The sequence below is a fragment of the Ascaphus truei genome, chromosome 20 (genome assembly GCF_040206685.1).
Source record: "Ascaphus truei isolate aAscTru1 chromosome 20, aAscTru1.hap1, whole genome shotgun sequence".
Lineage (NCBI taxonomy): Eukaryota > Metazoa > Chordata > Amphibia > Anura > Ascaphidae > Ascaphus > Ascaphus truei.
In genome coordinates this window covers 5,280,747-5,305,689 of record NC_134502.1, presented here as the reverse complement: position 1 = coordinate 5,305,689, position 24,943 = coordinate 5,280,747, and the positions used below count along the sequence as shown (strand labels likewise).

General features: G+C 46.3%; 1 protein-coding gene across 1 annotated transcript in view; it reads right to left on the bottom strand.

Moving 5' to 3' along the window:
* Nucleotides 1-5,220: 5,220 nt before the first annotated feature.
* Nucleotides 5,221-24,943, bottom strand: part of LOC142471207 (uncharacterized) — a 50,446-nt gene continuing 30,723 nt past the window's right edge. Inside the window, 3 exon segments of the mRNA XM_075578004.1 lie at nucleotides 5,221-5,493; nucleotides 5,495-5,821; nucleotides 5,823-6,807. Of these exon segments, the coding sequence (XP_075434119.1) occupies nucleotides 5,256-5,493; nucleotides 5,495-5,821; nucleotides 5,823-6,807 (1,550 nt within the window). The 3' untranslated portion in view covers nucleotides 5,221-5,255.

The following is a 24,943-nucleotide window of genomic DNA, read 5'->3' as shown; positions in this document are numbered from 1 at the left end:
CTCTCGAGAAGTATTTAAGGTGCTTTGTCTCTGACTCCCAGGATGACTGGGCACAATTGCTTTCTTGGGCCGAGTATGCCTTTACTTCCTCCAGGAATGAATCCACTGGTGAGACACCTTTTTTCATTAATTACGACTTTCACCCGGCTTGCCTACCTATTTCCAAAATCTCCTCCGGAGTTCCAGCTGTGGATGAACACATCTCCCTCCTACGGGACTCTTGGGCTAGAATTCAATCTGCACTTCCAAGGGCCTCTCTGTCTTCTAAAATCCAGGCTGACCGCCGTCACCAACCTGCACCCAACTACAAACCAGGGGACAAGGTTTGGTTGTCTACTAGAAATATCCGCCTCAAAACCCCTTCCCCCAAATTGGCTCCTAGGTTTCTGGGGCCATTTCCTATCATGGAGCAGGTTAACTTGGTGGCCTTCTGCCTTCAACTACCCCCAAGCCTGCGAATTCCTAATGTTTTCCATACATCACTTCTCAAACCCTTCATCTCTAGCCCTCTATTCCCGGACCACACTCAAACCAGATCCCGTGACTATACAGGGCAACGAAGAGTACGAGGTCCAGTCCATACTAGATTCCCGTCTCTCCAGAGGGAAAGTCCATTTCTTGGTTCATTGGAAGGGTTTTGGTCCCGAGTAGAAGTGTCCCTAATTGTTACCGTGTAAAAAAGCAAACGAATGATAATTAAGTAATAATCCCTGAAGAACAGGGCATTACTGGCCAATAATGCCCTGGCTGGAAGAGTTGAAGGCCCGAGGCGAACGCCCTTGTTCTGAGGGGATTAGTACTATTATAATAATAAAAGCATGTTCTTGTATAGCGCTGCTAATTGTACGCAGCGCTTTACAGAGACATTTTGCAGGCACAGGTCCCTGTCCCGTAGAACTTACAATCTATGTTTTTTGTGCCTGAGGCACAGGGAGATAAAGTGACTTGCCCAAGGTCACAAGGAGCCAACAGCGGGAATTGAACCAGGCTTCCCTGCAGCAACCTCAGTTTCAGTCAGTGTCTTTACTCACTGAGCCACTCCTTCTCCTTCTATGATAGGCTAAATGTAGGCTTATTTCATAAATAATAGACACTTTGTATAGTTAAATAGATTTTTTTATTCAAATAAAATGGTAAATACATGAAACCATCTCAGTCAGCTCGGGAGGGGGAGGAGTCAAACCGTGGCTGATACTTTTTGACCAATCCCCTGCCATGTCTCAGAGCTTTTACTTAATTCAAACCAATCCCATGCCCTGTCTCAGCTGTTGTGAAAGCTGATTGGCTGGAAATAAACAGATTGAAAACTGCATTTTGTAAGCTGCTGAAATTCAGGGCATTACTGTGGATAATGCCTGGAATTTTAACCAATCAGAGAGCAGGGTTTTCAATAATGCCCTGAATTTTACTGCTTTAGCCTATAATTAACTATAATGACAGTTCTACATAGATTATAACATTTTAGTTTACATTGCTTCCCCAATCTAATATCTACATTTCTCTAGGACTAACCCAGCATCTACAACTTTGAGATAAAAAAAGGGAACAATTCCCACACATTTTCTTTGTTTCTTGTTAATCAGGACATTTTTACAGAAAATAAGTGCAAATTGAATATTCTAGAAAAAAACACCTAAATCCAGGGTTTCCTATCATGAACTGGTTTTCTAGGATTCATGTGTGGGTTTACTAGCAAGTCTTTCATTTTGTGTGGCTTTTTTGATGCATAGAAATATTTTATCAATAACGTTTTTCCCACGTGGGACAATCACACAGATTCTACTCCATGTGTTCGCTGGTGTGTGACAAGACTTTCAAGGTGAGGGAAAAAATAATATGCCATGGGAAGTTACATTTCTCTCTTGTATGAGTTTGTCTGGTGTGTAAGACTTGAGTTTTCAGAAAAGCATTTCCCACATTTAGGCACAAAATACATTGTGAATTTTGATGCAATAAAAAGCGTCTTTCCTAAAAATATTGAACGTAAGTCTCTCTCCTTTGTGTATTCTCTGATATACTGTAAAATTAGATTTTGGAAACAAAGTATTTCCCACATTTATGGCAAACATTATTTCTGTTCTGTACGAGTTGTCTGGTGTTGAAGATTTGACCTGTGAGTAAAGCAATTCCCACACTAAGTTCAAGCATAAGGCTTTTCTCTTGTATGAATTATCTGATGTCGATTAAGGCTGCGCTTACAGTGACGGCGACGCGACATCGCCTGAAAACAAAAGCATTGTCGCCATCGCAAGTGCTTATAGTAAGGACGGTGCGACGGCAGTGACCAAAAATTTAGAAGCCGCTAAAAATGATTTTTCAGAGGCTGTCGCCACATGTGATATTCTCTGAACCAACCAATCCATAGATATCACCCGTCGCTCGCACTATAAGCGCAGCCTAAGAGCTGACTTACTAGAAGTGTTTCCCACAGTCAGTGAACGAATGACGTTTCTACCCTGTGTGGTTTCTTTGATGTACAGTATAACAAGATTTGGTAGCAAAATGTTTTCCACATTCACTTCATTAATGAGGGCTTCTTCTCTCCTGTGTGTAATCTCTGATGTATTATATGACTACAGTTGTGTGAAAAAGAAAGTACAGCCTCTTTGAATTCTATGGTTTTACATATCAGGACATAATAACAATCATCTGTTACTTAGCAGGTCTTAAAATTAGGTAAATAAAACCTCAGATGAACAACAGCAGATGACATATTACACCGTGTCATGATTTATTTATTTATTTATTTATTTATTTAACCAAAATAAAGCCAAAATGGAGAAGCCATGTGTGAAAAACTAACTACACCTTATGATTCAGTAGCTTGTAGAACCACCTTTAGCAGCAATAACTTGAAGTAATCGTTTTCTGTATGACTTTATCAGTCTCTCACATTATTGTGGAGGAATTTTGGCCCACTTCTTAACAACGTTGCTTCAGTTCATTGAGGTTTGCGGGCATTTGTTTATGCACAGCTCTCTTAAGGTCCAGCCACAGCATTTCAATCGGGTTGAGGTCTGGACTTTGACTGGGCCATTGCAATACCTTAATTCTTTTCTTTTTAAGCCATTCTGTTGTAGATTTGCTCGGTTGTGCTTGGGATCATTGTCCTGTTGCATGACCTAATTTCAGCCAAGCTTTAGCTGTCAGACAGATGGCCTCACATTTGACTCTAGAATACTTTGGTATACAGAGGAGTTCATGGTCGACTCAATGTCTGCAAGGTTTCTAAAACAAGCTTAAATCATCACCCCTCCACCACCGTGCTTGACAGCTGGTATGAGGTGTTTGTGCTGATATGCTGTGTTTGGTTTTCGCCAAACGTGGCGCTGTGCATTATGGCCAAACATCCCCACTTTGGTCTCATCTGTCCAAAGGACATTGTTCCAGAAGTCTTGTGGTTTGTTCAGATGCAACTTTGCAAACCTAAGCCGCGCTGCCACGTTCTTTTTTGAGAGAAGAGGCTTTCTCCTGGCAACCCTTCGAAACAAACCACACTTGTTCAGTCTTTTTCTAATTGTACTGTCATGAACTTTAACATTTAACATGCTAACTGGAGGCCTGTAGAGTCCGAGATGTAACTCTTAGGTTTTTTGCAATTTCTCTGAGCATTGCACGGTCTGACCTTGGGGGGAATTTGCTAGGACCTCCACTCCTGGGAAGATTGGCAACTGTCTTGAGTGTTTTCCACTTTTCAATAATCTGTCTCACTGTAGAATGATGGACTTTAAATTGTTTGGAAATGGCCTTATAACCCTTCCCAGATTGATGGGCAGCAACAATTTCTTCTCTAAGATCATTGCTGATGTCTTTCCTCCTTGGCATTGTGTTAACACACATCTGAATGCTCCAGACAAGCAAACTGCTAAAACTTTGGCTTTTATAGAGGTGGTCACACTTGCTGATGATCAATTAATCAAAGTTAATATACACACAAATACACAACAAGCTCTCAGAAACCCCAACCATTACTACATAATTGTGTGTGTGTGTGTGTGTGTGTGTGTGCGCAAAAAGAAAAGAATAACCTCGCATCCACTCTAATAATTTAAGCGGTCACCATAAGCCAGTATATAACAGTATGAATACTATGCACCGGCGGTGCTCACGGGCCAATGATAATAGAACACGAGAAAAAAGAAACCGGTTGAGAGCATTCCGGATATTGGTTTTGCATTGCATTTACCTGTGCTTATTATGACCTACTGGCCAGTTATTTCTTACCCTGTGGATCCAGGTGACTTTGTGCATGTTACTATATAGGATTGGTGACTACTGTGTTAGTTTACCCTCCCACTACATGAGTGTTTTCTGCAGTGCCCGTGTCAGCGGTCATGCCATATTTTAATTATTCAGCACTGTTTTTTTTTATGTTCATGTGTCAGCTAATAAATTGTTATTTTCATTGTTGGTACACCTGAGTGCTCTCAACGGGTTTCTTTTTTTCTCGTGTTGTGTTATAGTTTTATATATATATATATATATATATATATATATATATATATATATATATATATGTGTGTGTGTGTCAAAAGGCGTGCTAGTGGGTGTGGCTAAATGTATACAAGAGAATATATAGGTATTGCACTGTGTTTTGTTGTCACATTGGAAGTAGCTTCGGGCATTTTTGTTTGTTGTTTTTGTATACATTTAGCCATGCCCACTAGCACTCCTTTTGACACCTGTATACATATATATATATATTATGTGGTAATGACTGGGGTTTCTCCGAGCTTGTTGGGTATTTGTGTGTATATTAACTATGTGCAGCTGGTCTCAGCTGCTTTTGGGAGGGTGTTGGCCCCTCCCCCCCCAATGTTTAAGCTTGCCCCTCCCCACTTTCCAAGTTGGCAGGTCAGTTTCATTTTGCCAGGTTACGACAGATCCAATGTAGATCATTCTTACTGTAATTATACAGATTTACAAGAATTTTAACCCAGGGAGTGTTAGGACCTGCGAACAGGGTCTGCCTTGATGTGGCTCGCAGGCTTACAATGCTTTGGCCAAAGGCTTAAACTAAATTACCCCTTTTCAAGGGAATATATAGGTATTGCACTGTGTATTTTTCTCACATTGGAAGTAGCTTTGGGCATTTTTGTTTGTTTTTGTCAATACTTAGCATCTTAATTCCTATGGAAGCAGTAACGGTGTACTTAGTTTTTCACACATGGCTTCTCCATTTTGGCTTTATTTTTGTTAAATAAATCATGACCCAGTGTAATTTGTCATGTGTTGTTGTTCATCTGAGGTTGTATTTACCCAATTTTTAGACCTGCTAAGGAACAGATGATTGTTATTATGTCCTGATATGTAAAACCATAGAATTCAAAGTGTGTACTTTCTTTTTCACACAATTGTATATTTGTGAGTAAATCGTTTGCCACAGTCATTACACACTCTCTCGTGTGTGTTTTCTGATGTACAATAAGACTACATTTGAAAGCGAAGTGTTTCCCACATTCATTGCATTTATAAGGCTTCTCTCCTGTGTGCTCTAAGATGTTCAACAAGATGATATTTGCGGGTGAAGTGTTTCCCACATTCATTGCATTTATGAGGCTTCTCTCCTGTGTGTATTCTCTGATGCGCAACAAGATTATATTTGAGATTGAAGTGTTTCCCACATTCATTGAATTTATGCGGCTTCTCTCCTGTGTGTATTCTCTGATGCGCAACAAGTTTAGATTTGCGATTGAAGTGTTTCCCACATTCCATGCATTTATGAGGCTTCTCTCCTGTGTGCATTTTCTGATGTTCAAGAAGACTGGATTTGTAAGCAAACGGTTTCCCACATTCATTGCAATTATGAGGCTTCTCTCCTGTGTGTTTTCTGATGTACAATAAGATCAGATTTGAAAGTAAACTGTTTCCCACATTCATTGCAATTGTGAGCATTCTCTCCAGTGTGTGTTGTCTGATGTTTAACAAGATTAGATTTGCGCTTGAACTGTTTCTCACATTTATGAGGCTTCTCTCCTGTGTGTGTTTTCTGATGATGAATAAGATTAGATTTGAAAGTAAACCGTTTCCCACATTCATTGCATTTATGAGGCTTCGCTCTTGTGTGTGTTTTCTGATGTCTAACAAGATGAGATGTGCGTTTGAAGTGCTTCCCACATTCCTTGCATTGATGAGGCTTCTCTCCTGTGTGCATTTTCTGATGTTCAAAAAGACCGGATTTGTAAGCAAATGGTTTCCCACATTCATTGCATTTATGAAGCTTCTCTCCTGTGTGTGTTATCTGATGTGTAGAAAGACTAGATTTTAAAGTGAACTGTTTCCCACATTCATTGCATTTATGAGGCTTCTCTCCTGTGTGTGTTTTCTGATGTGCAACAAGTTTAGATTTGCGAGTGAAGCGTTTCCCACATTCCTTGCATTTGTGAGACTTCTCTCCTGTGTGCTTTCTCTGATGTTCAAGAAGACTGGATTTGTAAGCAAACGGTTTCCCACATTCATTGCATTTATGAAGCTTCTCTCCTGTGTGCACACTCTGATGATCAAGAAGATTAGAGTTGGACGTAAACTGTTTCCCACATTCATTGCATTTATGAAGCTTCACTCCTGTGTGTATTCTCTGATGTTTAACAAGATGAGATTTGCGAGTGAAGTGTTTCCCACATTCCTTGTATTTATGAGGCTTCTCTCCTGTGTGTGTTTTCTGATGTACAATAAGATGAGATTTGTTAGCAAAGTGTCTCCCACATTCATTGCATTTATGACACTTCCCCTCTGAGGGGAAATTGATATTTTCCATTGTCCTATCTGTTGAACACGCTGCAGTGTGGATCCTGCTCGTGGATCCATCTGTTGGAAGGAAATACACAGTGAGTGTATCATAACAGTATAATCTAACATTTCATTCACTATGAGCATCATTTGACAATGAGGGGTGTTGGCTTTTTGGTTGCAACAGTTTCGAGTTTGGTTATATTTTCTATGCCACTCTATGTATTGGCTGTCCTCTCTCTATATGTAATCATTACAAAGACAATTCAGAACTTGAATATGGAAACAAAAGAAATAGAAAAAAAGACTCCTCTCCATGCTTCTAAATAATATCACCACCCGGTAAGGTAAAGGTGATGCTCCTAAAGATGGGCCACAGGACGTCCCGGTGTCACATTCCCCATTGGTAGCAATCACATGTCCGGGGATCTCAACCAGAGTGACAAACAGAAGCAGAGTGGGCTCTGATCAACCCAGACAAAACTAGCATATTAAGGATGATTTACTTGGAATGACACGAGGACCTAAAGTATGGCATAACAGGTATGCCATAGCAGATATATTATTAGAGTATTCTAAAGGTTAAAATAAGGAATCCTAAGGAATTTTTCCTAATTACTTTTAATACTGATGCACGACATAATTGCCTTGAGAACATACCAACACAAAATTTGAATTGTAATCATTTTTCTCTGCACATAGGGGAAATATGGGCCCTGAACTGCTTTCTTCACACGTGTTCTACTCACCTTTGCTGGTACCTTCAAGGCTTTCCATCTCCTGAGCTATTTGCTCAGCCCTTGGTACAATCTCATCTTTAACTTCACCTGCTCAAATCATTCAATACCAATGACATTTTCTTATTTCATTGACTTTCTCATATTTAATGGATATTCTACTTAAAGTGTTTTACTGTTTTACACATGGCAGTGGGTACCAAATTTGATAGCTCCTTACCTGTAACCGCTGTTGGACAGAAAACTCTCCTGTAGGTACTAGTACTGTATATAAGGCCCTCACCTTACATGCAAGAACAGTATTTTCTTTTTCCTACAGCGTAGCAGTAGGTTTTGTTATTTTGAAATAGGACTCACCATGCAGTTCAATTCAGGAGTCGTCAGCCTCTCCCCCCTGAAGCACCTGCTGGTGTCTGTGTTCTGGAACAAAATCAGTGAAACACAAGGCCAGGGTAGGCCTTATAGGGCTGGTAATGGCATCCCACGTGAGTGCTGAGGATCGGAAGTGGTCACCATGTCTACAAGCGGCATGTGCGATGACGTCATAGGCGCAACAGTGACGGAATTCCTCTATTATGCTTGTGGTATGCGGATGCACTTAGAAAGTCAGGAAAAGAGTGCCGATTGAGCATGCAAGCAAGCAGTCTCTCAAAAGGTCACAGTCACAAACAAGTCTAGACAAGAAGACTCTTTTTCAGAGGGGTCAGATGTATTTCAGCAACATGCGGGGGCAAATATTGGGATTCATTCAAACAGGTGGGATTAGATGAAGTTTTGGATTTTAATTTAGACCTTGTAGACCCCTTAATTAAGGCAATGAGGTAAATACTGGAGTTACAAGACACAGAAGAATAACGCATGAAGTAAGAAATTATTCATGGGCTCACAAAGGAAGATGAGATATTTCCCCCTGCACAAGGTTATAAAGGGGGTGATGGAGGCTGAGTGGACACAGCCAGACAAGAAATTGCTTGCTCTTAAAAGTGTTGCCGGGATGATTTCTATTGAGAAAAATTGGTCAGGTTTTTGGGAAGGCCTCCTAAAGTTTACGCTGCAATCACAAGGATTGCTGGAAAAATGAAGTTGCATGTCGAGGAGCTGTATCCTTCAAAGATGCTATGGACTGAAAAATGGAGTTTGTCATAGAAAAGTATTTTTCAGTATGCAAACCAACAGTAGCAATAACATCCCTATCCAGAGCCATGCACATCGGAGCAGCTTACATGGAAGAAACACTGTAGAACAGCGGTGCGCAAACTGGGGGGGGCGCCAAATTATTTAGGGAGGGCGCAGCCTGTGCGGCGAAACCTGGGGGCAGAGCAGAGCAGTGCACGGGCTGGCAGAAGCTCCGGGCTGCTGCTGTTTCCCTATGCTTGCAGAAGGGGCGGGGTGTCTCTGCACACAGACACAAGCCCTCCTATTCCTGTCTTTATGTGATGTGTGTGTGTGTGTGTGTGTGTGTGTATGTATAGTGGTGTGTGTGTGAGTATATGTATAGTGATGTGTGTATAGTGATGTGTGTGTGTATATGTATGTGATGTGTGTGTGTGTGTGTGTATATGTATAGTGATGTGTGTGTGTGTGTGTGTGTATATGTGTGTATAGTGATGTGTGTGTGTGTGTGTATATATATATGTATAGTGATGTGTGTGTGTTTGTGTGTGTGTATATATGTATAGTGATGTGTGTGTGTGTGTGTGTGTGTGTGTGTGTGTGTGTGTGTGTGTGTGTGTGTGTGTGTGTGTGTGTGTGTATATATATAGTGATGTGTGTGTGTGTGTGTGTATATATATGTATAGTGATGTGTGTGTTTTGTGATTGAATGTGTGGTGTGATGAGTGTGTGTTGTGATTGTGTGTGGTGTGGGGGGTGTTGTTTGTGTTGTGATTGTGTGTGTTGTGTGGTGTGATATTAGTGTGTGCTGTGATATTAATGTGTGGTTTTTTTTGTGTGTGTTGTGATTGTGTGTGTGGTGTGTCTGTGTTGTGATTGTGTCTTTGTATGGGTGTTGTAATTGAATGCAGCGGTGCACAAACTGGAGGGAGTACGCTCTCCCAAGCTTGGCGCTTGGGGAGACAAACAAAATTGATATTGAAGCATGCTCAGCAGCAGTCAATGCGCACACCCCCACACACAGCCACACACAAACACAGAAATAGCCCTGATCCATGCCCCCCACTCGTGCTTGCAAAATTATGCAGGACACCCTGTGCTCATGCTTGGAGAGTTGGTGATGTCACCACTCTCGGCGGCAGCGTGGACGCAGCCTAATTTTGCAAGCGCGAGCTGTTGAAATAAGTATTTAGACATATTTGTATTTACATTGTATATCGCTTAATAAAGGGGGGCGGGGGGTTTCATGTGATTTTGATTACGTCAGGCAGGAGGGGCCCGAGAAATTAAATGGATGAAAAGGGGGGCTCGGCATAAAAAGTTTGCTCACCCCTGCTCTAGAAGGATGCAATGAGAGAATTGATCCTGAGTGCTCTCACAGAAATTAAGTTGACAACAGATCAGCAAGATCCATGGCCCTTTCAATGGCAGTGAGAAGGGCACTATTGTGGCTGAGACATTGGGTATATAGAAAATATGTCCAAGCACATAAAAAATGTGTAAAAATTAATTATAATTAAATGGTCATACAGGCATACCCCGGTTTAAGGACACTCACTTTAAGTACACTCGCGAGTAAGTACATCTCGCTCAATAGGCAAACGGCAGCTCACGCATGCGCCTGTCAGCACATCCTGAACAGCAATACCGACTCCCTACCTGTACTGAAGCTGTGCGCAAGCGGGGAGACTATAGAGCCCATTACAAATGCGTTATTTATATCAGTTATGCACATATATGATGATTACAGTACAGTACATGCATCGATAAGTGGGGAAAAGGCAGTCCTTCACTTTAAGTACATTTTCGCTTTACATACATGCTCCGGTCCCATTGCGTACGTTAATGCAGGGTATGCCTATACTAAACCTATACTGCAAAAATGTGAAAACTATATGAAACCACAGATAAGCAGCTGAAGTTTAACATATATTAGTGAGTAAAATACTGTGTATGTGATCTAGACAAATAACACCACAGTGCAAATATATATATAATAATAAACATCTCTTTACAAGTAGAGGGTCTGCAGCTTTACTGGAAAGGCTGAGGTCAAGAAAAAACCAGCTAGATAAAGAGAAAAAGAAGAAAGCGCAAGACCCTCATAGTGTAGTATGTAAAAATAGAACTTGTATATGGAAGGTAAAATATGCACGTGCAGAATAGAAATACTATATAGGCATGTAGGTATTGTGACAGATATAAGGGGATGGTAGTGGAAAGTGTATATGTTGCCCCTCAATTATTGCAGGGTTTCTGCCAAAATTAAGCACCAGGGAGATGCAGTGTGTAAATTTTGGATTTTTTTCGCCTCCTATTGGGTCCCTGGGGCGGAGCACTTGGAGAGGAGGGTGGACCAGTGCTGCACTCCACGTTTTGGAGATTTACCAGGTAGAATCCAGACCGGGACTTCTAGCTCTCCCTGGTCTCCCAAAGCAGCAACTACTAATGAAGAGGAGCAGCTGTTAAAGCCTGCCTGTGAGCAAACCAATTTGTTTTCAAAGAAGCTTGTATTAAGAGAGCTGTGTTTTGTGCTCAGTGGAGCAAGGACTTTTGTTTATTTTGATTTATTCATGTTATCTGCTGTAACATCTTAATGGTAAAATAAACAGGCCAAAGCTTTATTTTCACCTCTGTGTCAGAAGACTGTCTCCGCTACCTGAAAGTGGTGATCCCTGGATGAAAGGTACATAGCAAAAGGGTACTTTTGTCACAGTAGAAAAACCAGTAATGGATAAGGCGCTCCCATGACGGTTGCACAGGATCCACAGAAGGCACCACGTCTTCCTTCACAACCTGTGCGGATTGGAGGTTGAGACGCGCAGTACCCAAGAGCTGTAACTGCTGGAGAAAGCGGATCTCGATTGATATTCTTCTACTCCCTCACCAACTCTGGCTATCCCGTTCCTTGGAGGAGCAGAGATGTGAGGGTGAACAACTTTGGCATCCGTGGTCATATCGTAGCCGGTGAGGGAAGATGTGGTGCCTTCTGTGGATCCTGTGCAGCAGTCGTGGGAGCGCCTTATCCATTACTAGGTTTTATACCTACAGTACATGCCTATATATAGTATTTCTACTCTGTACGTGCATATTTTACCTTTCATACATAAATTCTATTTTTACATACTACACTATGAGGGTATTGCGCTTTCTTCCTTTTCCCCTGAGACATTGAGTGGCAGGCTCCACCACAAAGAACAATCTATGTTCTCTGCCGTTGAAAGGAGAATATATCTATCAGCCGAAAACGGGATGCAATATCCAGTGTTAGTGGGAACTGTGTTCCTGCCGCAGGAGAGAACAGCGAAGTGTTTTTATAATCCTCAGAATGTATTACATGCACGCAAAGGTCCCTCGTTCTGGGAAACCTCTCTCATGGCAAATCAGCATGGAGACGATCCGTCGGAAGGGAACATTTTACATTAAATAAGGAGGGCCATGCAGGTCACTCTGGGAGGAAGGCCCACAGCTGTATGGGCTCAATCTGTAAGAGACAGATGGGTTCTTTAAGTCACCCAAAAAGGTTACCATCTGGAGTTCACTCAGAAACAAGAGGAAGATAATTTTTGATTTCCAGCAGTACATGGCGCATAGAAATCGAAGAATTAGAACGTATCCTAATGAACCTAACACTGAATCGAGTGATAAGGGAAGTCCCTCGTTCTCAAAAAAGAACAGGACTACTGCAGAATATTTCTGGTCAGAAAAGTACATGGAGAATTCAGAGCAGTACTGGATCTCGGGAGGTTCAATACTTTCCTCCAACTAAGAAAATTCAAGATGGTATCATTAAACACAATTATTCACGAAGTCAAGCCAAAGAACTGGTTTGTTTCAATAGACCTGAAGGATGCATATCTGAACATACCCATCACACAGAGCCATCAGAGATTCTTCATAATTCCAGTGAAGGGGGAGGCATTATATATACACTGCCATCCCTTTTGGATTAGCACCTTTACCAAAGTAGTAGTTCCATTTGTGGTTGAGTTGAGATAGAGGGCTATCCAGATATATCAATGACTGGATGAACAGGAAGAATTATTGTTAATATCTCAAGACAAAAGGTGTTACTGTGAAACACACACATAGTAATCACAATCCTGGAATATCATGGGTGATGGGCATGATTCTATATGAAACCATTGCAGAAAATCTTCTTAGATCAATGGAACACAGCTCTAAAATATCTAGAGCTAAATGTCAGGAATCGGCGTTCTCCACGCTCCTCACACAGAGCACTCCCTCCCCGCAGGGAGCCCCTGGACACACAAAACAATCCTGCCTTACCGGCCTCCACGGCTCCCCGCCCCTGCCGCCGTCGCGGGATCACTCCCCTCGGCGATTCCTCTGTACAGCGCCACGCGCGCCCACGCCCTCTTGCACGCACACCTGCACCATCCACTGGCTCGGTTCACGCGCGTACACGAGTTACGGAGCACGCTCAGTCTGCCCACTCTTCTTCCCATCCCCCGGACCTCAGGCTCCGCACCCGCACACTGCATGAGCATACTCAGGTTACCAACAAGACTCACCTGGCCTGTTATGCCTGCACCAATCTGCAGTGTCTCCCTGTAGCTCTTCCTGTCCCGTCTCCGTTCCTAATTTGACCGTCCTGCTTTATCTAGCTCCTCTCTGCTCTCAGTCTTTGACGACATAGTCTCTGTATGGAAGTACTTCTGGATTCTCTCAGTGTTTTCGCAGGTTCTGACGCGGCTTGTACGACTACCCCCTCTGGCTCTCGATCTCGGCACTCCTTGGACAACGCTCACTCTGGTAACCCCTTGAACACGGCTTGGACTATGACCTATCTCCACTCTCCACTCCCTGACTTCGGCAAGGCATCCTTCACTCTGTCTCTACAACCGGTACCGGCAAGTATTGTCTACCTTACTACACCTGGCCTGGCAACACTTTATACCACACTCCGGAAATGCTCCCTTTGCTGCGGGTGCGTGTATTACCACTTCCCCCTTCAGCTCACGGGACGGGTCTGGTCTGCGGGCAGCACCGGCGTAACATTATGTCGAGCCAACATGACGCAGACCAGACCGAACTTCAACAGTTTCTCTCCAATCTGCTTCAACAAAACCAGCCCATGGCGGATCAAATTGTGGCCCTTACACGCCAGGTCGCAGTACTCTCAGACCGAGTACCGACCGCGACCTCGCCAGATGTAAGCCCCCACTCCGCAAGCGCAGTTAGCAGCTCAGATGTAAGGATTCCTCCCCCCAAGCCTTATGCAGGTGAACCGCAAGATTGTAGGGGTTTTCTAAACCAGTGTGAGGTGCAGTTTGAAATGGCTCCCCATCTCTACAATACTGATCGCAAGAAGGTAGCCTACATTTATAACCTCCTCACTGGCAGCGCCCTGGCTTGGGCTTCCCCGGTTTGGGAGCGACGTTCTGACCTTACCCAAAATTACCCGGCATTTAAAGCCGAGTTCCAACGAGTATCCGATTCCCCCGCTCGTCGGGAGATGTCATCTGTTTCTCTCCTCCAGATCACTCAGGGACGGTGGATGGTGACACAGTATGCTGTGGAATTCCGGACTCTAGCAGCCGAGACTAACTGGGGACAAGAGGCTCTCGTCTCCGTATTCTGGCAAGACCTGGCAGATCCCATCAAGGATGAACTCTCTCGCCAATCCAGGCCGGATCAACGGGAGGTCCTGATTGATTTGGCCGTCCGAGTGGATCAACGCATCCAGGTACGCCGCTCAGAGCGTCAGCGCACTCGCTTCCATAACTTTCAAGTTCCGTTCTCCAGTACTCTCAGCAGCACTCCTGCTCCCCCAAGTGCTACCTGTAAGGAATCCACTACTGGCTTTGACTTTTGCCTTGCAGACCTGTGCAGTTGCAGGCTTCCTCTGGCAATCTATGGCACAGGTGCTGCCTCTCATTGCAGCTTCTGCCCTGTGCTACTTCATTGGAGGAATTCTCACACACCCTCCTCCTGTGATTGGATCTCCGCCCTTTATATTCTAGGCGTTGGCTCTGAACCAGCGCCGAGCATAACTATTCCTACCTCTATGTTACTGTCTCTGCCACAAACCACCCCAGGCCTCTCTCCTAGCGTTCTTACCTTCCAAGTTCCTGAGTATCCAGAGGCCTGGTCCTGGACGTCTGTGCTGAAGCGTTGTTGCCAGCACTGGCCTGCTGCTATCTCCTTGCAGTGGCCTACCCTGGACGTCTGTGCTGAAGCGTTGATGCCAGCACTGGTACTGCTGCATTCCCTCCTAGCAGTAGCTACCCTTCCTGTCCTGTGGCCTGCCGCTATTCTCCTGTAGTGGCCTATCCTGGACGTCTGTGCTGAAGCGTTGATGCCAGCACTGGTACAGCTGCATTCCCTCCTAGCAGTGGCTACCCTTCCTTTCCTGCGGCCTGCTGCTATCTCCTTGCAGTGGCCTGCCCTGGACGTCTGTGCTGAAGCGTTGATGCCAGCACTGGCCTGCTGCTATTCTCCTGCAGTGGCCTACCCGGGACGTCTGTGCTGAAGCGTGTTGCCAGCACCGGTACCTGCTGCATTCCCTCCTAGCAGTGGCTACCCTTCCTTTCCTGCGGCTTGCTGCGATCCTCTTGCAGTGACCTGCCTTGGACTTCTGCGCTGAAGCGTTGGTTCTACCCGACGCTGCCCTGCGGTGAACTTCGGCCAGCCTGCTGTCTCCTCCTGCTGAGATCGGCGTCATGGGCCGAGGCCGCTCCTCGCGCAGAAGCCACCCCCGCGCTCACGCTCCTAAGCTGAAGCGGGGAAATCCTGACTACCTGTTGCCGAACTCCTGCTTCCATAACGACGATGCTGCCTTCTCCAATCCTGACCCTGCGATGTACGACTACGAACTGCGCACTCCGGATCAGTCTGCGTGGACTCAGGTCGGTGATTATATAACCCCACCTCAGCCCCGCGGTCCGGTCCCGGTTTGTGGCGAGCATCGGCGTAACAGTATGCTCGGCCCGTTAAAACCGGACCGCGCCGTGGCGGGGGATGGCAATTTTCCAACTGAAGTTATGTCCCGTCCTGCGTATCAGTCCCACTATGAAGGCCAGTATTTGTGTGAAGTACTACCCCTGGTTGATGAACTGTGGACGTATGAAGGTTTAACCCCTTTGCAAAGACAATGCCGTTGTGATCTCTTTATTAAGGCTTACTGCATCCTGAACTTAAAACAGTCTCTAGCCGCTTGTATTCGCTCTCCTGATTCCCCTTTAACCTGGGATAATGTGAACCCTATGGAACTGGCCGACGCCCAAGAGGCAATCTATGCCCTGGCCTCATCACTGGACATTCATCTAGTAGAACAGAGCGCCCTCCTCATGTTGGCTCAGTCTCAAGATACACTCCATGTATTTTCCTCAACACTAGACACTCACATAATAGAACAGGATCCCCTCCTTGCCAGCTATGCTGCTGCTTGGCAGATTCTCTGTGCTACCAGTCCTGTTACTAAACCTGTGGGGTTACCTCTCTCTCCTAAGAATGGTCAAACCATTTCTCTGTCGCTGCCCGCTAAGGAAGAAGCTGCCACGCTCCCTAATCCTGAGTTAACCTCCCTAAGTTCTGTCCCTGAGGTTATTTCGGTCTTAACCCCTGCTAGTCAGGCTTATGCGTTCCCCACTGTAAATCCCTGCAGTCCCCAGGTCAGTGTGTCTTCCCTAGCACCAGAGAATGAGTCCTGTTTGCCCTCTTTTCCTAAACCAAAAATTCTAAGCTCTGTTTCCGAGGTTTTTTCTGTATTAACCCCTGCTAGTCTGCTCTGTGAGGTTCCTACTGTTAACCCTAGTATTCCGCAGTCTAATGATAGGTCCCTAGGGCAAGAGGCAGAACCCCCTATGACCCCACTCTCGGAGACTAGCTTCTATTTCTCTGATTCTCAGGTACAGAGTAATTTAACCCTTGGGGTTTTTCCTATGTTAACCCCTGCAGGTCAGCCCTGTGAATCTTCCTTGGTAGATCCCTTTAGTTCGTCAGTCAGGGATACCTCCTTAGCCTCAGAGGATCAACCCCTTTTGTCCTCTGACTCGGCTAAAATTCTCGGGGTTATGCCCCCTGAACTTTCGGCAATAATACTGGCTCCAGTAAAAAGTACTCTGGAGCCGTTTGTTTCTCTAAACCTGTTCGCAGAATCCCTACTCCTAGGTATTTCACTCACCCCGTCTGTCACTCAGAGAGCTGAGACCCCTGCTTCTGAGCATAGACCCCTTTTCGTGGAATCTGTTGTCGTTTCTGATGTCCCAGACACTCCTTCCCAAATACCCACTTCAGAGACCAGCACAGGCGTGGTTACCCCACTTGCACTGTCTGAGTTCTCCTCTTCTCAAATCCTAGGGTTTAAAGCGAACAGTACATATTATGCTCCTTTCCAAGTGACCCCTACTGAGATCAGCGTATCTGCTGTTGCTCCCTCAGTACCATTAAAGTTAGGGCCCTTCTTTTTGAAGGATCAGGCTTTCAAGTTTGAGACTCCCTTTATCCCTGACTTTGTAAATCTGCAGTCCCTTCTCACTGTAGTTAAAAGTTCTCCAGCAGCCGCTGAGTTAAGCTTTGCCGCTGCCAAATCTTCTGTTATAGAAGCAACCTTGCCTAGCTTACTTCTGTCTGTCCTATCTGTGATGCCTATCACCTTTACTAAAATTTCTGTTTTGCAAGGTATTTCTCCTATTAAATCTGTGATACCTGCAATTCCTTTAATCAGTTCCAAAACCCCTGTCACTAAGTCTCCCATGGAGTCTGATGCCCTCACTAGGGATTCTCAGGGACCCAATTCTGTAACAAGCAAGATATCCCTTGTGTCTGTTGGAGAGTTTACCCCAGTTTCTCTCACGGATCATGCCACAGCCTCCGGGATGATTAAAAATGACTTAAAGTCTGGGATGCCCATTCCTGTAATAATACTGTTTCACGCTGATTCGCCCACAGTATTCGGGGTATCCACTACTGACTGTATGTCTACTACCACGAACTCAGGGGTATCGCATTTGGAACGTTCCCTTTTTTCAGAAGATCCCGTCTTTAAAATGGACTTATTTTTCTCTGTGTCTTCCACAATACTTGGGGTACTTGCTATTGACTGTCCTGTCCCAAAACTAGGGTTACCTCTCAAAAAGGTGCCTGGAGCTACCGATGTTAAAGACCCTATGTTTAAAACAGTAACAATTTGCATTGCTTCTCCCACAGTATCATGTGAGACCTGGGTACCTGGGACCTCCACTCCGAAGCCAAGCTCTAGTTCTCTGTCTTCTTTCTCTGTGTTGGAGGCACCCAGCTTTAACCCCAAGACTTTTTTCCCTAAGGTTGATGCACCGCGTAACCGCCTGCCTTGTTTTTTGGATAAAATCTGTTTTCTCACCTTTCAAACAGACTCCTTACTCGCAGGTCTCTGTGCGGTGCCCAAAGTGCCCGTTCTGTATGGCAATTGGCCTCTCCCTAAGACGAAGACACCCTTACTGGACCTCGTCGCTTTACCTGAAGCGTCCGTTCCTGTTCTCTATGGTTCCACTATGGGTATAGACATGCTTATTATGTCCTTCGCCAAAGCCACAAATTCGGATTTCATTCTCTCTAAAGATCACAAACCAAAGGAAGCGGATCCTTCTTCAACTGCCAGTACCATGACCAAGAGTTGCATACACACTGCTACAGACTCTCGCAAATTGCTTGGGATAGCAACCCTGCTTGGTATCAAAAGTACCGCTGCAATAGTGTGTAGTGAACCCTCCCGCCCCATTACCTTGCTAACCACCACCCGGAATTCCTTGGAAGCTAAAGACTCTCGCAACTTCCTCCGTGCTGATTTCACCAAAGACATTGCCTTCTCTGAAGGTCCCTCTGCCATTTTTGTCCGACAATCTGTGTCCTGTGTCCCGTACTCTTGGACTATTACTATGCACCGGACACCTGGCTACTGTCCTTCCGATGTTCCCATTCCGGAGCCCTCAGGTCCCATTGTCCATGTACCAAGAACTGCAGTACCACCGCTGTCTTTCATGGCACTCGCCAATGTACATCTGGATTGTGGACCTAATTCTCGCCGGAGACACTTCAGGAACAACTCAATGTCTCCCAGACCTATGAATGGTCCTGTTCACCCAGGCTTCTCACCCAGTGGTGGGGGTACTGTAAGGAATCCCAACAAACTATGGGCTTTCAACGCCACCTCTCGCCTAAGGAGGTTTAGGAACAATTCCATGTTCCCCAAATCTGTGATGGATCTTGTTCGTCCGGAGGTCTCACCTGAAGGGGGGGGGTACTGTAAGGAATCCACTACTGGCTTTGACTTTTGCCTTGCAGACCTGTGCAGTTGCAGGCTTCCTCTGGCAATCTATGGCACAGGTGCTGCCTCTCATTGCAGCTTCTGCCCTGTGCTACTTCATTGGAGGAATTCTCACACACCCTCCTCCTGTGATTGGATCTCCGCCCTTTATATTCTAGGCGTTGGCTCTGAACCAGCGCCGAGCATAACTATTCCTACCTCTATGTTACTGTCTCTGCCACAAACCACCCCAGGCCTCTCTCCTAGCGTTCTTACCTTCCAAGTTCCTGAGTATCCAGAGGCCTGGTCCTGGACGTCTGTGCTGAAGCGTTGTTGCCAGCACTGGCCTGCTGCTATCTCCTTGCAGTGGCCTACCCTGGACGTCTGTGCTGAAGCGTTGATGCCAGCACTGGTACTGCTGCATTCCCTCCTAGCAGTAGCTACCCTTCCTGTCCTGTGGCCTGCCGCTATTCTCCTGTAGTGGCCTATCCTGGACGTCTGTGCTGAAGCGTTGATGCCAGCACTGGTACAGCTGCATTCCCTCCTAGCAGTGGCTACCCTTCCTTTCCTGCGGCCTGCTGCTATCTCCTTGCAGTGGCCTGCCCTGGACGTCTGTGCTGAAGCGTTGATGCCAGCACTGGCCTGCTGCTATTCTCCTGCAGTGGCCTACCCGGGACGTCTGTGCTGAAGCGTGTTGCCAGCACCGGTACCTGCTGCATTCCCTCCTAGCAGTGGCTACCCTTCCTTTCCTGCGGCTTGCTGCGATCCTCTTGCAGTGACCTGCCTTGGACTTCTGCGCTGAAGCGTTGGTTCTACCCGACGCTGCCCTGCGGTGAACTTCGGCCAGCCTGCTGTCTCCTCCTGCTGAGATCGGCGTCATGGGCCGAGGCCGCTCCTCGCGCAGAAGCCACCCCCGCGCTCACGCTCCTAAGCTGAAGCGGGGAAATCCTGACTACCTGTTGCCGAACTCCTGCTTCCATAACGACGATGCTGCCTTCTCCAATCCTGACCCTGCGATGTACGACTACGAACTGCGCACTCCGGATCAGTCTGCGTGGACTCAGGTCGGTGATTATATAACCCCACCTCAGCCCCGCGGTCCGGTCCCGGTTTGTGGCGAGCATCGGCGTAACACTACCACACCTCTTCGTCCTGCACTGAAGTTGCCAGAACCAATGCAATTGGGGGTACAACGCATCCACACACCGATACGGCAGTTCTGCCACGCCGGGGGATTGTGTTTCTACTGCGGATCCATGGAACATCTGGTTCGGGAGTGTCCACTGTGTCCGGGAAACGGGAACACACAGTGAGTACAGAGGGGCTCTCTCTGGGTGTAATGTCTCCACGTCCCCTTCATAAAAATGAACTCCCTAAGAAACTTACATTTCCAGTCTTCCTTTCAGGCGATAAGTTCAAGACTTCTACCGCCGCTTTCATTGACTCAGGAGCTGGAGGAAACTTCGTGGATCTTGAATTCGCCAGGGTAAACCGCATACCACTAGTGAGAAAGAAGGTTCCCATCGCACTCGTCGGTATCGATGGACGTCCTCTTACCCCGGCCCACATCTCCTTAGAGATGGCTCCCTTGCTTCTGTCTTCACATCTGCACAAGGAGACCTTAGTTCTCGATGCCATTCACGCTCCTGGGATACCCATCACCCTTGGTCTTCCTTGGCTATAGCTTAGCAATCCTCTCATTGACTGGACTTCCTCCGCTCCCATTTCCTGGAGGCCGAGGTCAGGCGAGACTCATCAACTGCTGGCCAATACCTCTGTTCCCGAAGTTATTCTACCTTCCGTTTACCATCAATTCCGGGACGTATTCAATAAGGTACAGTCAGACCTCTTGCCGCCACACAGGACTTACGATTGTCCAATCGATCTAGTTCCTGGTTACTCCCTACCCAAGTCCAAGACCTACCCCTTGTCGTTACCAGAATCTCACGCTATGGATGAATATATCCAGGAGAATCTCAAGAAAGGCTTTATTCGTCACTCCAATTCCCAAGCAGGGGCTGGGTTTTTCTTCGTCAAGAAAAAGGACGGGTCGTTGAGGCCTTGCATCGACTACAGGGGTTTAAACCAGATAACTATTAAAAATCGTTACCCCCTTCCCCTTATTACCGAACTGTTCGATAAATTACAGGGTGCCAAGATTTTTTCAGTGTTGGATCTGCGTGGTGCCTATAACCTGGTGCGCATCAGGAAGGGGGATGAATGGAAGACGGCCTTCAACACGCGTAGTGGACACTACGAATATCTGGTAATGCCTTTCGGCTTATGTAATGCTCCCGCTGTCTTCCAGGATTTCATCAACGACGTCTTTCGTAAGGTACTCAATATTTTTGTTATTGTATACTTGGATGATATCCTGATTTTTTCCAAAGATCTCCAGGACCACATACGCCACACCTCCTACGTCCTTTCCCGTCTCCGGGAACACCATTTGTACGCCAAACTGGAGAAGTGCACCTTTCATCAGACCTCTACTCCGTTCCTGGGGTACATCATTTCCGATGAGGGGTTTATGATGGACTCCGGTAAACTTCAAGCAGTTACTGAATGGCCAAGACCCAACTCTCTCAAGGCCGTACAACGTTTTTTAGGGTTCGCTAATTATTATCGTAAGTTTATACGGAGTTTTTCCACCATTGTGGCACCCCTTACTGCGCTCACCAAAAAAGGAGCTGATCCTTCTGCTTGGTCATCCGAGGCCATCTCCGCCTTCGAGACACTCAAGGAAGCCTTTATATCCGCACCTATTCTCCGTCATCCCGACATTGAACTTCCCTTCGTCCTGGAGGTCGATGCTTCTGATTGCGGCGCTGGAGCCGTTCTTTCTCAGAGACCCACACCCCAAGATAAGTTACATCCCTGTGTATTTTTTTCCAAGAAATTCTCGTCTGCCGAGAGGAACTATGACGTGGGTAACAGGGAACTTCTGGCCGTGAAGATGGCTCTTCAAGAGTGGAGACACCTGCTGGAGGGGTCGAAAGAGCCGTTTACTATTCTCACGGACCACAAGAACCTTCTTTACATAGAGAACGCTCGACGCCTTGGTCCACGACAGGCTCGTTGGGCCCTTTTTTTTTCTCGATTCGATTTTCACCTTTCCTATATCCCCGGGACCAAGAACGTTAATGCAGACGCACTCTCCCGAATACATTATTCTGAAGAGAGGCCAGAGGAATCTTTGGAGACTATCCTTCCGCATGAGAGAATTCTTGCCACGTCTTCTTTTAAGAATCTTGACAAGATTTTGCACTCCCAGAGACGCATTCCCAAGGACTTGGTCGTTCCCAACAACAAACTCTTTGTACCTTCCAAATTTGTTCCAGAGGTCCTGTCTTGGGGTCACTCCTCTAAATATGCAGGTCATCCAGGTTTTAAGAAGACTACTGATCTCATTCGTCGGAATTTCTGGTGGCCAAGGATGTCTCAAGATATTCTGGAGTTTACCCGCGCCTGTCCCACGTGCGCTCAAAGCAAGACTCTCCGTCAAAAGCCTCAGGGTTTTCTGTTACCCCTTCCAGTTCCCGACCGCCACTGGTCCCACATTTCGATGGACTTCATCGTGGAGTTGCCCAAGTCCAGAGGAATGAACACTATCTTGGTGGTCGTGGACAGGTTCTCCAAGATGTCCAATTTCATTCCACTTAAAGGATTACCCACCTCCCCCGCCCTTGCTGATATCTTTACGGAGCAGATTTTCCGGATTCATGGGATCCCTTCGTCCATTGTTTCTGACAGAGGTTCTCAGTTCGTATCCAAATTTTGGAGAGCTTTCACGAAGAGATTGGGCATCTCTTCTTCTTTCTCTTCCGCCTATCATCCTCAGTCCAATGGACAAACGGAGAGAATCAATCAATCCCTGGAGAGGTACCTGAGATGTTTCATATCTGATTTCCAGGATGATTGGGCTCAACTCCTCTCTTGGGCAGAGTATGCCGTCAATTATGCCAAAAACGAGTCCACCCGGGAGTCGCCCTTCTTTATAAATTATGGGTTCCACCCTCCCTGTCTTCCCATCCCCAACATTCCTTCTGGAGTACCAGAAGTAGATGAATGCATTTCTTCCCTCCAAACCGCATGGTCCAGGATTCAGTCTACCCTTCTCAACTCCTCCCGCAGGTCGAAACTACAGGCCGATCGTCGTCGTCGTTCGGCGCCCAGTTACAAACCAGGGGATTTGGTATGGCTCTCCTCTAAGAATATCCACCTCAAGGTACCATCTCCTAAACTGGCACCCAAGTTCCTGGGTCCCTTCCCTATTTGTGAACAAATCAATCCCGTGGCATTCCGGCTCCAACTATCACCCAGTATGAAGATTCCTAATGTCTTTCATGTGTCCCTCTTAAAACCATTTATCTCCAGTCACTTCTTTCCAGATCAGACTCGTAAACCGGATCCCATTACTGTACAAAATAACAAGGAATACGAGGTTCACTCTCTTTTGGATTCTCGCCTATCCAGGGGTCAGCTCCAGTTCTTGGTGCAGTGGAAGGGCTTTGGCCCTGAAGAGAGACCCTGGGTTCCTTCAAAGGACATTCATGCCCCGGCTCTTCTTAAGTCCTTCAGGAAAAAGTTTCCAGAGAAACCGTTCTTGGACCGTCCTGAGGCCGATCCTGAAGAGGGGGGTACTGTCAGGAATCGGCGTTCTCCACGCTCCTCACACAGAGCACTCCCTCCCCGCAGGCAGCCCCTGGACACACAAAACAATCCTGCCTTACCGGCCTCCACGGCTCCCCGCCCCTGCCGCCGTCGCGGGATCACTCCCCTCGGCGATTCCTCTGTACAGCGCCACGCGTGGCCACGCCCTCTTGCACGCACACCTGCACCATCCACTGGCTCGGTTCACGCGCGTACACGAGTTACGGAGCACGCTCAGTCTGCCCACTCTTCTTCCCGTCCCCCGGACCTCAGGCTCCGCCCCCGCACAGTGCACGAGCATACTCAGGTTACCAACAAGACTCACCTGGCCTGTTATGCCTGCACCAATCTGCAGTGTCTCCTTGTAGCTCTTCCTGTCCCGCCTCCGTTCCTAATTGGACCGTCCTGCTTTATCTAGCTCCTCTCTGCTCTCAGTCTTTGCTCGACATAGTCTCTGTATGGAAGTACTTCTGGATTCTCTCAGTGTTTTCACAGGTTATGACGCGGCTTGTACGACTACCCCCTCTGGCTCTCGATCTCGGCACTCCTTGGACAACGCTCACTCTGGTAACCCCTTGAACACCCCTTGACCTATCTTCACTCTCCACTCCCTGTCCTCGGCAAGGCATTCATCACTCTATCTCTACAACCGGTACCGGCAAGTATTGTCTACCTTACTACACCTGGCCTGGCAACATTTTATACCACACTCCGGACACGCTCCCTTTGCTGCGGGTGCGTGTATTACCACTTCCCCCTTCAGCTCAGGGGACGGGTCTGGTCTGCGGGCAGCACCGGCGTAACACTAAATATTTACATATATCCCAGAACAGGACTGGATCTAAGATGGTGGGAAATCCCACAAAATCTAAATAATGCATGATCTCTCCAGGAAGGTGATTGAATAACAATAACCAACAATCAGTTCTGTGTGGGGAGTGCAGATGGGCAGATGGTTGGCACAAGGAAGTTGGTCAAGGTCCTACAAAGAGCTTCCAGCAAACATGCTAAAAATAAGCGCAGTGAAGAACATGATCAAAAAATGTCACGCTTGTATTAAAGACAATAAAATAAGAGTAGAATCTGACAATATTGCCATGGTAAAATACATTGCAAAAGAAGAAGGAACCAAAAGCGGGAGACTCACATCATGTCTTAGGAAGACCACACGAACAACATCACAGCGGTTCATATTCCCAGATGCAAAAGAAAATGCTGCAGCTGACTTTTTGAGCCGAACAAGAATCCGTCCAGATGACTGGAAATTAGATGTTGGGATATTTTACCAGCTGATGTATCCCCAGGGTCAGCCCCAGAGAAGGCTCCATGAGGTCTATCTCAAAAACAAAAAAAGTTGACTGCTTCTGCTCAAGGTTTTCATATGATCACTCGAATAAGAGAAGAAGAACATGGTTTGCCCATCTGGTGAATATGGCAATAGATCCCACATGGCATCTCCCAG